Source organism: Corvus brachyrhynchos, unplaced genomic scaffold (genome assembly GCF_000691975.1).
Source record: "Corvus brachyrhynchos isolate BGI_N302 unplaced genomic scaffold, ASM69197v1 scaffold279, whole genome shotgun sequence".
NCBI lineage: Eukaryota > Metazoa > Chordata > Aves > Passeriformes > Corvidae > Corvus > Corvus brachyrhynchos.
Window position 1 is genome coordinate 1123790 of NW_008246060.1, and position 16205 is coordinate 1139994.

At 39.3% G+C, this 16205-nt stretch overlaps 1 protein-coding gene across 6 annotated transcripts in view; it reads right to left on the bottom strand.

Annotated features, from left to right (window-relative positions):
• The window catches only part of TET1 (tet methylcytosine dioxygenase 1), a 55403-nt gene that overhangs the window by 30326 nt on the left and 8872 nt on the right, over nt 1-16205 (bottom strand). For 4 of the 6 annotated variants that reach the window (XM_017746318.1, XM_017746323.1, XM_017746324.1 and 1 more), the window contains exons 2-3: nt 16024-16074; nt 1-2221 (exon numbers count right to left, since the gene is read on the bottom strand). In XM_017746318.1, the coding sequence (XP_017601807.1) occupies nt 1-2221; nt 16024-16074 (2272 nt within the window). Of the gene's footprint in view, nt 2222-16023; nt 16075-16170; nt 16200-16205 lie in introns of those variants that run through there. The other 2 variants (XM_017746322.1, XM_017746320.1) reach the window with 2 other exon arrangements.

The following is a 16205-nucleotide window of genomic DNA, read 5'->3' on the forward strand; positions in this document are numbered from 1 at the left end:
GCTGAACATAGGCTTTGTTTTCACTACACATTTCGTTAGCTCTCAGGTTAGACTCGTTAAAAGTTGGTGGCAAAGGATGCGCCTGACTGACATTTGCTGTTTGCTGTACCTGAGAAATACATTTTTCTGTAAACATCTGTAGGTTTTCAGTTGGTCTTTTCAACAAGGATGCTGTTTTCAGCTGTGAAACAGCCAGAGGATTACGGGAGGACAGGTCGCTATGTTGGCTACGTGCAACAACTTCATTTTTCAGTGGATCAGTGCCTAGTGGGTCACTGGTGCCTGCAGTTTTCATTTGCTCATTCACCACTTCACAGCCAAACAACCTGTCTTTTTTTTTCTCCTGCGGTGCCTCAGGTAAACATCTGTGGAATTTTATCTGTGCCTGTGGGAGAAATAATCTAGTTTTTTCTTGTGATCCTAAAGTATTTTGACTGAGCACTCTCTGTACTTTGGTTCTTGGAGATTTTTTTTCAGACGGAGCTACCCTGGAGTCCTGTGGCATGGTTTGACCAAGCTTGTGCAGCTTTGATGATATCCAAATGTCCTGCAATTCACTATGCTGGCATGACAACAGCTCTAGCTGGTTTTGATTATTTTGTTGATAGCATACTTCTTGAGGCTTCTTTCTGTGTCTTGGTTTCCATGGCACAGCATTTCCTTTCTTATTTGTTACTTGCTTTTGCTTTAACAGTAAGGAACTATAGTTTTGCCTAAAAAATACAGATTCTTTCTTCTGCAACACATCTTGGTTATATTTTGGCTGCCTCTCATGTGATATTAGATTAAGCAGTGATGCCTTTATGTCATTCTTCTGCTCTGGATTTGTCTGGTTTGATTCAATCAGCGCTGCCAGTTGAGTTAGTTGTGCAGCTACATCCTCTTCATCCTGGCTGTGAATTCCTCCTTCTTTAATCAAAGAACTACCTTCCAATTTCAAATCATTACATGTTGGCTTTTGCTCTAACTGGCCAGGAGTTTCCAAGCTGTTCCTTGTTTGCTGGACATTACATGAAGCATTGCAATACCCTGCAAGGGTGACTGGCTCATGAGCACAACTTTTCTTGGAATCATATCCTGAAAATGATGTTGCACTAGATGTTAAGTCAGATAAAGTTTTGGTATCTCTTGAGGATAACTGTAATTTATACATCTCCCCAGCCAGACTGGCAGGTTTATCACACAATTCAGACACTGAACTTTGGCCATTGTATAACACTGCCTTATTAGGGAGCTGCTTCTGCGAGTGAGTGCAGTGAGCCAAGAGCTGTTGCTCATTCTGCAAATAAGTGTCTTTGATTTCTTGTAATGCAGAGGACGTGAAGGAGGATGAGATATCCCTTTTAAAACCATGGAGCAAGTTGCAAGTTGCTTCTCCTGGACATTCAGTACTTTCAGTTTTAGCTGGTGAAGTTGTTTCTAAAGGAGCTTCAGACAACTGTGTTAAAGCTTCAATAGCTACAACCTGCTCCAGAGTTAAATTTCGGGTTTTAATCAAGGACAGGAAAGTCGGCTGGAGTGCAGAATTCTCAGGCTGTGTATCCACATGAGGGACTTTAAAGCCATCCTTCCCTGTCTGCAGTTCCTCTTCAGGCAGTGGAGGACAACACAAGCTTTCCTGCAGATCCAAGCTGGAACCTGTCTGCAAAACTGACTTATCAGAATACTCAGAGATGCTGCAAGTGCAGTTTTCCTCTTTCATTAAAAGATTCCCTTGGTTTTCTGGGTGAACACAGCCAGTGCCACTTGTCAGAGTGCTTACTATGTTATTCAGATTGGTACCCTTCGGCCATTGCATGTGGGAGTTGCTTGTCAAATCTGTCCTTTCCTCTACAGATACATTTTTCAGTGAAGCAACTGCTTCTGGTGGTGAATAATGCAGGGTTTTTATGCCATTTTTGATAGTGTGCACAAAGGATTTTTTTTCAGCAAACTGACTGGGAGCGGCTGCTCTTTCACTGTGGTCAGCATGTTTCAAGTGTTCGGTGCCCGTCACAGCACCACGGATGTCGCCGTTGACATGGACACCAAAGGATGGCTTCTCGTTATGTGCCCACTTCTCTGCTTCTAAGCCAGTCATTCTCTCTTTCTCCTTACACTGCACATTTTCAGTGGGTACTGCTTGGTTTGTCTTCACCCTGTATTTTTCACCATGACCACATATACTGCATTCCATGAGTTCTGGTCTGCGGCCATTTACTGGTTTGTTTTCTAAATTTGCCTATAAAACAAAAATAAAAAACCTTTGTTGTAACAGCTGTTCAAAGCATGTTAAAAATAAGAGGCTTCATATTTACAGCAATTAAACCCTCCTTTGACAGATACGAGAAATATCCTAATTAGGCACAGACATCGGAAAAGAACAAAACAGGAAGTTATAAAATAACCTGAAGGCTAAAGACCCTTATCCATATTTATAACTATTTTTCCCCACTGTTGAGGGGCAGAGGAAGAAATTGTGTAAATGTGGGTGGTGGTGGGAGACTAATGAAATGAATAGTCAGATAAACGATGTTAGCATTTAGAATTAGATGTAAGGATTCAATTTTTAATAAATTTGCATAAGCAGATTAAAAATAGGTTAAAAACTTTTGCTAAAAGCAAGACTGAAATCCAAAGGCTCATACCACAAAGCTCAGCAGTATTTTGGCATAATTACATTAATTTGGCTAGACCAATAAACTGGCTAAACCAATATACCACTTGGTTGGACACTCTAGGTAATCCTGAAAACCAACCATTCTTGCTTCAAGTCCTTAAATAATTACAAACCCTAAGCAGCAATGAATAGAAAGCCAATTTACATCAGCTCACTTGGAAGTTATTCTTTAAACAGTTGTTTAGCTTCTGTATTTAGAAGGAAATTTCCATGTTTCTCAACAGTCTCTCATGTAAGCTATTCAAAACTGTATTTCAGTAAATGCTAAATTCTACTATTTCGTTATAAATGTTCATCTTCACTGATATTATACAGTACAAGTGATTGAAGCAATGTCAAAATCTAGACAGAGTCAGAATACTGTGTCCTAGAAAGCACATACATATGAGCCTTAAGATAGTATTATGGATATGAAGTAAGGAGTCATGCAAAGCAAAAATAAAACAAATTAAGGCAGAAACTTAGGCAAAAACAGTAATGAAGGCAGGAATCCAATTTTTCTTATGCTATTCAGATTTTAATTATATTAAATTTCCTTTTAAAAAATAATTTTAAATCACAATAGATAGTGCTGGCACTTTATCTGATTCCAACATTTAAGAGTTCTTCAATCACCTGTAACCTTAACCCACCCAGACAGCTTTTCAAACCAGCAATACAACGGGCTAATTAACCCTATGTAGGCATTACCTCATAGCAGTGCCCAGAAAATACCACCTGCTATGAACCATTCAGTTAACTCAGAAATGGTTCTGTGGTCATACCAACAAAGGGTATCGACTTCTGAGAAAACTCAAATCTATTTTGCATTTATTTTCCTATGATTATTATAAGCATCAAGATGGAATTGCCAGAAACCTCCCAGCAAAACAAGGCACACAGAGCCAGCTCTATCTGGAGCTCAGTGGTCACCTTGAAATTGATAGAACACAAACCCAAGAATCCACAGCATGTCCTAGATCTTAGGAGAGCCATCATAACGTCTCATGGAAATGTCATGTAAAAACATGTCCAGCACCTATGCAGCTAAGTCAAGCCTACAGATATTATATACAGAAAGATTCCTTATTTAGTGTCTTCTCATTACACACAGATGCTGACGAACGGTCTGTGAGCTGGAGCTCCTCCATTTTTTTTTTTTTTCACTGAAAATCCTGGTGATTTTCAGTGAAAGATTCCCAGACCCAGGGGGTCACTGAGCACTTTCTAAGGGATCCACAAAAGCTGAACGGGTTCCACAATTCTATTGCTAGCAGGGTTAAATGCATTGCACAGGTCTCTGTAACTGTACCAGAAAATATTTTCTGGTCCACAATAAAAGAGTAAAACCCCACAATTCTATACCCGCACAAAAGCTGAATTTCAATTACCTTAACTTCAGACAGAACTAGAATATGAAATTGTTGTTCTTTCTTAGGCAAAAGTACATCTAGTATCTCTACCAATCCAAAAGTTGCCCAACCATGTAAAATTGTTATTAAAAATTATTTATTCAGACAATTAGGAGGCTGAGGACATAAAATCAAATAGATGAAAACTAATTCCCCATCATTTGTACATTTTCAACATAACACCATATTTTGTATTCCATTCATCGTTAGAGGGATTGTTCACTGCATTAAAAGAACTAACAACCTACGTCTGGTAATTTGGGAGCCATAAGAGGCATAGGGAAGGAAGAAGCTTCATCCACAATTAGCAGAAATGGGAAGATCTGACACAGAATCCACTGACAGCACTCAGTACAAAAGTGTCATCACAGTCCTCCCAACTGGACTGTTCCTCAATAAAATATTTTATCTGATCAAAAAGCACTGCTACACTCAAAAAAACCCAGGATACTGCTTTATCTGCTAGTACTGCACAGGTACAGCGCTGTGTCCCTACAAAACCCCAGTGATCCCAGCAGCAAAGGTGGAATTGCTTAAAAAATATATATATTCTTCATACTTCCTAGTTTCCACTAACATTACTAGAAGCTACCCACATGCAAGAAGAAGAAAAAAAAACCCAGATGAATCATATCACTGGCACGAGTTAGTTTATATTTTATTTTTCCACATGAAGACAAAATATTGTCATAAAATCAGATGTTATTGTTTTAATCAAACTCTGCCTTTGGAGCACTGTGTTGCTTTATCTCCTATTACTGAACTGCAATGGATCCTAAAAGATACCTTTTCTTTTCCCTCAAAAACAGAAAAGGCCACTGGATAGTCTGTTAGTATGTGAAGTTAGTATTTCCCACCACAAAGAGAAATGCAGACACACTACAAGGGACAGAGCTCATTTGATTCTTCCCCTCAACCTAGGAAAAATCTATCTTCAAGTCCTGAATCTGAATGTAAAAAACCCAGTGAAAACTACAGACAAGGATACCACAACCCCAAGCAACAGAGTTAACCTTCATGAGAGTTAAGCAATGAAGTCTGATTTGATCAGTTTCTAAGGCTTTTACACAAATGTAATGAAAAGCTGAAGAATAAAGCAGATCAATACTAGTAATTTCCTCTCCTTCTCATTAAGGAGAGCTCTACTCTGCCAAGAGACATGAGCCACTAACTAATCATGCTCAAGCTTAGGCTCTGAAGTAGTTTGTGCTATCAGGACAGGAACCACAGGGTCTGCTGTGGCCGTTGCTGTATTACTTAAACTTCAACCAGATATTATCTCATATACACACACACAAGAATTCACTCTGTGAGCTAATGCTTCCAGCACACACAAACAGCCAGTTACAGCAAATCATTTGACATTCTGAAAACAGTCAGACTTACTATTAACTTCTCTTAACACATGATGCCCCTGAGGTAACACAGAATTCACCAACTCACGATCAAAATGCAATGCTTAAGCTACCCCAAAGATATTTCCACATCTGAACAGCAAGCAGGCCATCGATTTGTGTCTCTCATTTCAAACCTCTACAGGTGGTAAAAATACACACTGTACTAAAGGACACCACCGTGATCAATTACTCTCATAAACAAGAAATAACAGATGATGCCCTGTCCAACTACTGATAAAATGGCTCTACAAGCAATCTTGATGAGTAACACAACACTAATGCCAAGTCCCCCCTAAGCAACCCTCCCTGTAAGATTCTGCCCAGGTCCCATAAGAATACAGTGCCCAATAGATCAAACAATACTTGCACCCCCTGCTTGTGTCAAAAACTGGGACGGCCCAAAAGACAGCTCTTCCAGGGTCACAACATTCATCAGCACAAAAGGATAAGTGGGTGAGAAGCGCTTGCAAGCTGCGGTGCCATGAGTAAGCCTGGATCCTGCTGCGTGTCTGCAGCCACACAGCCAGCCCCACATGACCCTCCAAGCTGGGACAGAGCTGGCAGCTCCTCAGAGTTCCAAACCCACAATTTAAGTTTTGCTTCAGAAAAACTGTTTGGGAAAGACCCCAAATGTACTTCCATCTAACATTCAAACAAGGTGTTTGATTCATGGTCCGACTGTCAGATGTCACTGGCTCACCAAGAGACAAGAAAGCACCACCCAGCTGACCAGCAGCTCTTTACTCTTCTGTCATTTATGCCTGCTGTCTACTGTCTGCTCCCCAGGACATGCAGAAATTCAGTGGAATCAAGGACTTGCACTGGACAGGACCAACATACAGGGATAAGGAGATAAGACATGGATAGGACAGGCAACAGGGAGACAGAGCACAGGTGTGGAGAAACAGTTGCTTATACCAAGTGCTATGTAGGAAACTGTGCACTGGTTAGAACAGAGGCAAATGTAAGGTGGGATGCTGTGGAAGCTATAGGCCACCTCCTGAATACAGCTAAGTTTTCTTTTTGGTTTGTTTTTTTCATTAAAATAAAGGCAGATGCAGTAATACATTTAAGAATAAACTATTTCAGACCACATGACATGTTTGACTACTGCAATAATGCAGACAGCAGCAACCTGCTATAAGTTACTGCCCAAGGCTGCAGCCTGAACAGGGTCTCCAAGCAGGCTCCCGAAAGAGAGAACAGCAGAGTAGAGGCCAAGATGCAAGCTGGGGCATATTCCCCATCAATCTCTTCATAGGCACAAAGCAGTTACCAGCACACTGCTTAACTGTGGACATGAAGGAGTCTCTCAGGGTACCACACTCCTACAGCAGCTCAGCTAAGGCACATTTTCTATAGGTCTTAATCCAGAGAAACAGATTGGGGACATTTGTTAACGTTACACAGCCTGAATGTATAAGGTGTTCTGTTCCTCAAGAGAGCAGCATTCACAGATGGCATTGAGGGACAGGACAGAACTTGGCAAAATTATGTTGACAAGTTTTACCACAGAAGCTGATTTATACAGAAACTCAGGGGAACAAGAGGCTCTGCAAATCTGGAGAAAGGAACCTGACCTGGGGCAGGACATTCAGGCTTTCCTGGAGGGAATCCCCATCACTTCCAATTTCCCCGAGTATAAAACCACCCTGTCACCAACTTGAGCATCACAGTAGGTACCATTTCACACTGGATCTTACTACAGCTGAAAAGTCTGCTCTAGTTGCTGGTTGCTTTTTTTTTCTATGTCTGTAGCCACAACAGCAAAGAACATTCTTCCAAGCTACATCTTAGCTCTCAGTTTCATCTCCATTTAATCTACATTTATATCCTCTTTGCTATGTTCTTCAAACACCAGCCAACCTTCCCACCAGAAAAGCTCCTTATCACGTCTTTCCAGGAGGAATTAGTACATAACAGCCTCAAAGTCTTTACATATTTGTTCTCTTCTCTCCTACACCACTACCATAGCAGAGCCTTCCCACTCACCTTGCGTAACTACTTCAGCGAGACCACTTACAAAGAAAATCTACAGTATCAGACCCTAAAGGATACACTTACTAACAAAGTAAAAACTACAGGATACTAATTCTGACAGTAAAGGTTCCAAATGGTGACTCCCATAGAAATGTATTTACTGGACTACTACTTGGAAATAGGCTCTCTCAGCCACAAACTCAAATTGTTTCCATCAACTCCTAGCTCTATCTTGTAAAAGCTAGAAACAGGAGTAAGAAAAAACAGAGGGTGAAGGACACCCCATTCTCCTATGCAGGCATCCAAGAAGTGGATTTGTTAAGAAAGAAAAAACCCCAAACACTACAGTAATTTTTACGCCACAGAAGCAAATATAAACAAGCATCTTGCCTGGTCGTTTTCATTTTCCTTGGGTTTTGGATTTGGTTTGATTTGTTTTTTACTGGTGTTTTGAATTACTCAATCATTTGTCTTCAACACTGAAACCAAGCACTCAAAAGAGACCTTGGCAGCTCTGGAAAATATAGCACTCAATTAAGCCACAAAAGAAAAATTATACAATCAGCAGCAATATGTATTCCCTAATAGAACGTTCCCCTAATGTGCTTTAGCTCAAAAGCAGAGATGAGAGAAATTTAGTCTCTGAATTTACCCACCCTAGCTAATGTCTCTTGTGGTCTACTCATTTATGAAACCATCAGCACACAGTGTTAAGAAGTGCTGCCTGGCCCTTCCCTGCAAATGGAGAATGATCACAGTGTTCATAACAGGGACTTCAGGGAGCAAATCACAGCTATGTGTAACATTCTTAGCAACAGTCTGGAAGAGCAGTAAATTAATACTTATAAAAATAGCAAATAATTCAAAGGCCAGACATGATGCTTCCTAAATTAAGCTGGCTAGACAACCATTTCACTACAGCTAAAGATAAATTGTGTATTTAGCAGGAGACATGGGACTGTATTCCCAAAAGGCAGGTTTCTACCTTGGAAAGAAGTGCCTTCCAGGAGGACATTAACACGGTCAATTATCAACTGCACAGTAACTATAGAAACTCCTGGTGCAACTTTATGGCTGAAAGGGTTAGTTCAATTCTTGGATGCATAAAGAACAGTATAATTAGGAAAAGACTGGTTACTTTCTATCCTGTACTTTGCACTTTTGCACCTGCTAGCAGAATAAAGCATCCTGTCCTGGCATCCCCAATTCAAGCAAGACATTGATATGCTGGAGAGGGCTTCGAGGACCACAAGAATGACAAAGGATTGAAACATCTTGAAGTGAAAGCCTCAAGTTCACTCTATACTCACTCTCTGCAATTTACCAAAGAGAAAGAAAATTGAAAAGCCACAAACTCCTGCTCAGTCTGTGTGGAAAAGAATGCTGATAACAGAGGGCTCCTTGTTCTAGTAGACAAAAGTATAAGACTCGATGACTATAAGTTAAGCCCAGAGAAGTCTGGCCTTGAACTGTGGTGCACATTTTTGCAGCAAGACAGAAAGAGCAAAGAAATTCTTTTAAGCATCTTGTTACGTGTTTGGATGCACTTTTCATCCATGGGAATTTTCAAATTCAAGTTCTTTGACCTATTTTTAAAAAAATTATGTTTAAACCAAATAAAAGGATACAGTCTTAAAACCTCCCAGCACAAGAACAAGTATTCATAATGATCTTTCCTGCGTTTACCACATGTGAACCAAACTGAGACAACTTAACTTCTCTTCAGGTTCAGCGCAGTAAAGATCCAAACTGCTAAGATAATAACATAATTTTCAACAGTTCCTGTAATCTAACCAGGAAGATATTCAGCTCCTTAATTTAGGACCAAGGTTCAGTGCCCCACCATCTGTTGTACAACCAATTACATTATTTACAAGTTACTACATGTTGGTAGCAGCTCTCAGACCAGAACTGCTAAGGACACAACACCATTCTAGCCTGGTTTTAAAGCTGATGAGGGCCCACAAGACAAAAAGCAGTAAACAATACTCTTTAGGAATAGAAAAGTCAGTGACCTGTATGTCAGAGGAGCAGCTTCATTCAGATTAAAAAAAAAAAAAGAAATAGTCATGCTGAGTCACTTAAGACACCAGGCTACAAGGCAGCACTATTCAGGATTTTTCATCTACGTGTTGCTTACTCTCCTGAGGAAAAAAAGCCAAAAAAAATTGCAAATTATGTTTCCTATTCTGTCTGAGAGCTTGCACACCTATGGTTTAAGTAAAGCTCAAAGCAGAATTTGCACTGTAACTTCCACTTGCTATTTACAGGAGTAGCAGCTTTCATTTCCATCCTGGAATAACAGCAATGGTGTTATGGAGCAGCACTGCAACACTGGTGTTTGCACTGCAGAATTCAGACAGTGATCATCTGTCACAAAAGTGAATGCTTTGCATTTATATACACAGAGTAGCTTTTCCTCTTATTCACAAGTCCAAACTCCTTATTCTAGGAAAATTAAATGTAGAGCTCCATTTTACTATGGGGCACTGATTAAATTATAATGCAATACAGACAGCATAAACAAAACACTGAGAAAGGAATTCAGTCAAGACACAAACCACTCAATTGTAAGTGAGCTTCAAAAAATCCTAATATTCTAGAAGGCTTAATATTAAAGTTGTTAGGAAAACAAGGACAGCCTTGTTGTATATAGCCTATATACTAATTTTACATAAATTAATGGAAAGGAATTATTGTTAGTTGCTTATATGTAAATGCTATTTTCCTTTTTCTTTATCTCATTTAAGTTTCATGCATTTAGCATTTAAAAAGAAAGCATGAATTCTTCTTACCTCCCCAATGAAATCCTACAATCAGGAATTTACTTTAGAGCAGCAATCAGATCTCTTGGCCTCTACAAAAGCAAGGCTCCTACTAACGTCAGTGGGAAAGTTTGCTGTTGTAGTATCAGCTAAAGTAACTTTCCCATAATCAGTAACACTAAACAAAAATCTTGGTATAACATGGCAGAAAGGGGAAAAAAAAAAAAAAAAAAATCACAGAAGTGAAAAATCTGCTGCCACTCTGGTAAGTTTAGGGCTTCTCAATGGTTTTCTCCCACATCAATTGCTAAAAAGCAATAAACAAACTTACTTAGTAATATGCTATCAGATCCTAAACAGGTAGTACCGATTTTCAAAGCATTTTTTAGATATTATTGTCAATAAACGTATGTATAGCAGCATACTGAGAACAGATTACTGGAATTGGCAGAGCCATCTCAGTTATTTCAATGCCTGCATTATGTACAGCAAGTACAAGTACTGAATAAAGCTCCTAATGCAGTAGTGAATTCAAACAATACCCACAAAACAACATACCTGGAAGAGAACCCTGTATTTATTTTGTAAAACTTCATTAAGAACATCTAAACAACATATCAGTCAATATACCTACACAACTGACCTTCATCTCCTCATGTACATTTTCCTTTCTTTCCTCAAAGGATGCTGCTTTTACTGGATATTTTATGACATTTTTGATCACAAACACATTTTCTACCTTTTTCGAAGCTCCACTTCTAAATACAATAAAGTGGAAAGCCCTGCACTAAAACATACCATGAAAGTCAAGATCTACAAATAAATAGTGATTCAAAACATGCAAACCGCTTCAAAACCACTGTGATCACAAGGTTCAGCCTGGCCTTACTCAGTGTTTCCCAGCATCGATGTGCCTCTGCCCCTACCAATCCCTGAGGAGTGGCACTATCCTCACAACTGCTCTGCTACAGCAGCAAATGAGTTAAAACAGAAAACCCTGCTCCTCCCTGTCTCCTCTCCAAGGACATCTTCCCTCAACATTTTGGGGAGTTGTGGGGCAAAGAGCAGCACGGTGATGCTGCTGAGCAAGCACGGGGACAGGAGACATGGATGGGAGAGGTAGCAGCACTGAATAAGGGAGCCCTACAGGAAAAGGGGGCAAGGCCAGCACAGTGTCTCTGCACACCCCATGAAAGAGTCCACAAGGGACAGGCTTCAACTCTACCAGAAACTGGAAAAATTAAGGATTAGAAAATAACTACAGTAAGATTAATAATCTACAGATCACTTACAAAGGCTTTCTTTGTTAGAGCGCTATTCAAAAACATCTACATACGTGAGTAATCCTGGCAGAACTGTACAAACAACATGCAAGTGCTTCACATGTTCAGGAGTGCATTCATGTGGAAGTGCTGGGAAAGCTGCACGGGCAAGTACCCTGTGCCAAATCACAACCATAATCATGCCTGCTCACATCGACTGGTTCCATGAGCTTAGCAGGAGCAAAAAAATTTAAAGATTTCATCCCATTTAGACAGATGCACATTCAGCTTGAAAAAGGTGAAAATTATAACATTTCTTTCAAAAAATGTTGGAAAAAATCCAGGTAACAGGTAATGATCTTACTTTTAGAATATAAGTTAACTGATTTGTGTAGGATGCTCTGATATCAAAAGTAAGGTCCACCTACCAAAAAAAGGGAGCAAAAAGACAGGGAGCAAAAAACAGGCAGAAACTTTCAACCAGTACTCAAGGTAATTTTAAATGATATTTACTGAAGGATATGCTCCAAGGTGATAATGTCTATTTTAAAAAGCCCGCAACAAGTATGATAAGTGCTTTCTGGACAATATCCTTTCCAACTTGTATTGTACCATTCTTCCTTCTTTCCCTGTAAAATTCCACAGCAGTGCAATTCCATCCATTGACTTGCTCATATCTCAGTTTAAAGGGGAAAAAAGTAATAAAATTTAATTCCATCCAGCTAAATATTTTGGCAGATTTTCTGCACTAAAAATATGCACCATAATTTATTCTAAATGTTCAAAATCAGTTCAATCCTTGCTCACTCCAATCATTAGCATGAACTTTAGCACTTCCTTTCCTAAACTTTGTTAACATATATATGACCTTGATCAAAAAAAGTGTATTTTTAGTTTCTTAGAGCTGCAAAACTAAAACTGCATCATAAAAAGGGCAATAGTAGGTCTGCCAAACCAACTTTGTTTTAAAGTTGGTTTTTTTTTTTACAAGACTATGCTTTGTATGTAGGGAGGAGAAAAATTAAGAGGGTGCTCAATCAGCTACTTGAAGCCTTGGTGAAAATGAAACTTTTATGTTCCTAATATGATGTTTATAAACAACCCCAAAGTTCTAGATACTGAGTCATCTCTGGCTTTTGGCTTGTCTTCTTCAGCTGAGGGGATTTTACAGAGTGTGAGCAGGCACTGTTCGCACTTTCCTGGCGCCCTCGATCACCATTGCCGTGTTTATGCAGAAACACACAAACAGAACCAGAGAACACAGACTGTGCAGGCAGTCACAAAACTCATTTAGCACCGCATATGTAATTCTGATTTCTCCCACAGTCTCTTCCCTATTTTTCCCCCTCCCTTTTTAATTTCTTCTTTTTGTTTTGTTGTTGTTTTACGTTTCTTTAATCTCCATCAGGGCAAGAAACACCCGCAGCCATCCAAAAGGCAGCCTTGGCTCCCCAGAACCCCCAGGAAAGACCATGGATTATGCTTCACCAGCTGCCTCCTGATCTGTGGGGAGGTTTCCTTACTGGTGCCACTGCTGCCTACACGTGGTAGATTTTCCTGACAACACGATGCAGCTGTCCCATTGTTCTAAGCTGTGTGTTAATGAACTTGCAAGGGACTGCAAGTATTTCCCCATCCTTAGGAAGAGGTGCACTGCACTGCCCAAACTGAGCCAGAACACCAGTAAGTGGCTAAAAAGGATGATGTTAAGTGAAGCAGGGTGTATAATGTGACTTTTGAAATGCAGACAAATGAATTTTTAAGTGTGAATCCCTTCAATATAGATTTTTCATTACCGGGAATAAAATTAAAGAAGTGTCTGCTTTACTGGGAAAAGAACACAATATAAACCCTAAGGAAAACTAAATATATTCCTTCCCTCGTATCCATTACTGTGAGCTTACAAAGACTCTTTAATGAGCACTTGCTTGCTAGAAGTGATGAATATTTCAGATGTTCGTTCAAAATAAACATGGAGAACCTAATACAGTATTTATGGCATGGATGAATTTCCTAAATGAGTCCTCCAATAACCAGAAAGGAGCATTAAGACATGAGTGTGGAAAATTATAAATAGTCCACAAAAGGTACAGCGTAATAGTGTGTATCACTTTTAGTCTTGTTTATATCTGTCCAACCCATTTTCAATTGGAAAGCACTGCTTATTTTCTCCCTTTACAGAATTTGTGAATAGGTTGGTCCTAAGCAGCATAGTTAGAAAGAACACAAGCCCTCTAAGTAAATAAATGTGAATCTATCAAAACGTGGGAAGGCTAGGGGGGAAAAAAAACCCCTCCATGTATTAGGAAGAAAGTACTACAACTCTTCCTTTAAGAAAGTTAAGAATACTACTTGAAGAAAATACGAAGAAAAAAGAACATATCCTGTCAAAAGTTTGAAAATGTCCCTGGTCAGATGCCCTCAGCCACTATCAACCATAAAATCAAACACTGAAGTTATAACTCAACAGATAAGACAACAATACTTTACATGGCTGTCCCACCAATAGCGGAAGCCAGGTTAGAGTCATATAACAACGTCACATTTCTAAAAATGCCCTAGTAAAGAAGTCTGCAAATTATGCACTTTTTTAAAGTTTACTGCAGCTGACAGAGCTGCAATGTAACTTAAGATGCCCAGCCTCCCTTCTCCCATCCAAAAAAAAAGGCCAACCCCCCCAACCCAAATCCAGTATTTCATGAGATGCGCCTTCAGAGGTACTGTGCCTTCTTTGGTGGATGCAATTGAACAAACTCTTAGGAAACACACTTGGGCACCACAAAACAAAGACAAATACTAGAAAACACAAAGAACAGTACCTAAAACCAAAGAGGAAATACCACAGAATCAATTCAGCAAAGGAAAAGTCAAACCAGAAATCAACCCAGGTTCAATGATTGACATGGATACTACACACACACACACAACCAGACAAGCCTTTCCATTCAAGAGCCAAGGGTGGAAAATAACACTTCAGAAGGCTTTTTGGAAAGGAGAGGAATGACAGAATCATATTGCATAGCAACCTGCTTGGCCATCTAATCACAAACAGTGGCAAAATGAACTCAAGAGGAAAACCCCAAGACGAACTGCGTACCACTGCTGCAGACAGACACCCAATACAAGGTATCTGTCTGTGACCAAAAAAAGACATTTTCCACACTTTGCCAGAGCAGGCATCACACCAATTACACATTATAAACTGGCTCATTTACAAACACTCCTTATTTTGCATGCTACTGTCAACAGCACAAAACACAGAATGACTAAATACTTCAAGTTTTAGCTACACCCATGCGCTATGTTACAAAGAGCAGCAGTAGTTAAAATGAATAATTAAAATCATACCTACAACAATGAAAACACTAATGGCTTAATTATTTTAATGCAAAAAAAAATAGTGCTAGTGTTGTACAATCACAATTAGTGTTAGCACACAGGTAGGTGGTTTGCACAACTACTCTACATGAAAAGACAGACACCCTTGAGGCTGGACAGGTTACTTGCTCCTTACTTAATTGTAACTTTGGTTTGTTTTGCCAAAGTTTCTGTAATGTGTAACAGTGACAACAAAACTGTTAAGAAATTGGGATGTTTTCAAGTAAAATTACACTACAGACCAGTCAGCATTTATCAAATCCAGTATGTCCAACAACTTCTGAAATTTTAGTATACTGAAACAATACTAAACTGTCTTATTTCATTTAGCTGGTATAAGAAAATAGTTCAACAAAATAAGTTTAACAACCTACATTTTGTTCCTATTTTCACTAGCTTCATCTTACACATACCATCCATCTTACTTGCCCCCTCCATCCTCCAACATGTTAGTTTGCAACAACAGAATTAATGATTTATTTCTATTCAAAACATTCTAAAGATCAACTGAAAGAAGCAATATCAATATACTACCTGTTACTTAAAAACAAAAAAAGCCCCCCCCTCCCCCACCCCAAACATTAGCCATGAGTGTAGCAAGTCTGTATTTTGGTATAAAAACTAAGACATTTGCATTTGAAAGACCAATCTTTTGTTATCATGAAAGATAGCCATCTTAAAAGTGTGGAAGGAACGTGTTACCACGTGAAACTGAAGGTTGTTGTGAGTTTACAGAATTTTATGTTTCAGTTGAGGTATTCTAAAGTTCAAAGAAAAAGAGGAAATCAAAACTTCACTAAAGTAAGTAAAAAAAAACCACTTTTGTTAACTTGGCTTGCAGTTTAACATTGACTTCTCACAAGAAATTTCAGATGCCATAAAATCTGTATGCTAAAAACATTTAACTGTTACGTTTGGAAGTATGGAACTAGGAACAGAAGAAGTTAAAGGGAACGTTCAATGCAAGGGAAAGCAAACTTTTGGTCTGCAGCTTGTGCAGGAAGGTTCAAATATGTCTACAACATGCTGGAGAGAAAGAGGAAAGAAAGGACATGTTCTGTGCTTTTAAAATTAGCTAATCTGCTGAATAGCTGGAAAGCGCCGCTACCCAGCGTTTAACCCTTTGCCTTCATGACAAGAAAATGCTGCTCAAAATGGGAGGGGATAAATATCAAAGCAATCATCGGTTACCTTTAAAACTCTTTGCTTCCTCCTCTGAGGCCTTTTGTTTTCTGTTAGAACCTAAAAAAACATCAAATTGCAGAATATAAGTTGTGGTCACAAAGGCAGGCAGACACCTCCGATTTTTATTATGGAACAGCGATATTTCTGCAATACCCCGAGTGCTTTACACGCGGCACTTCCACGGGCCG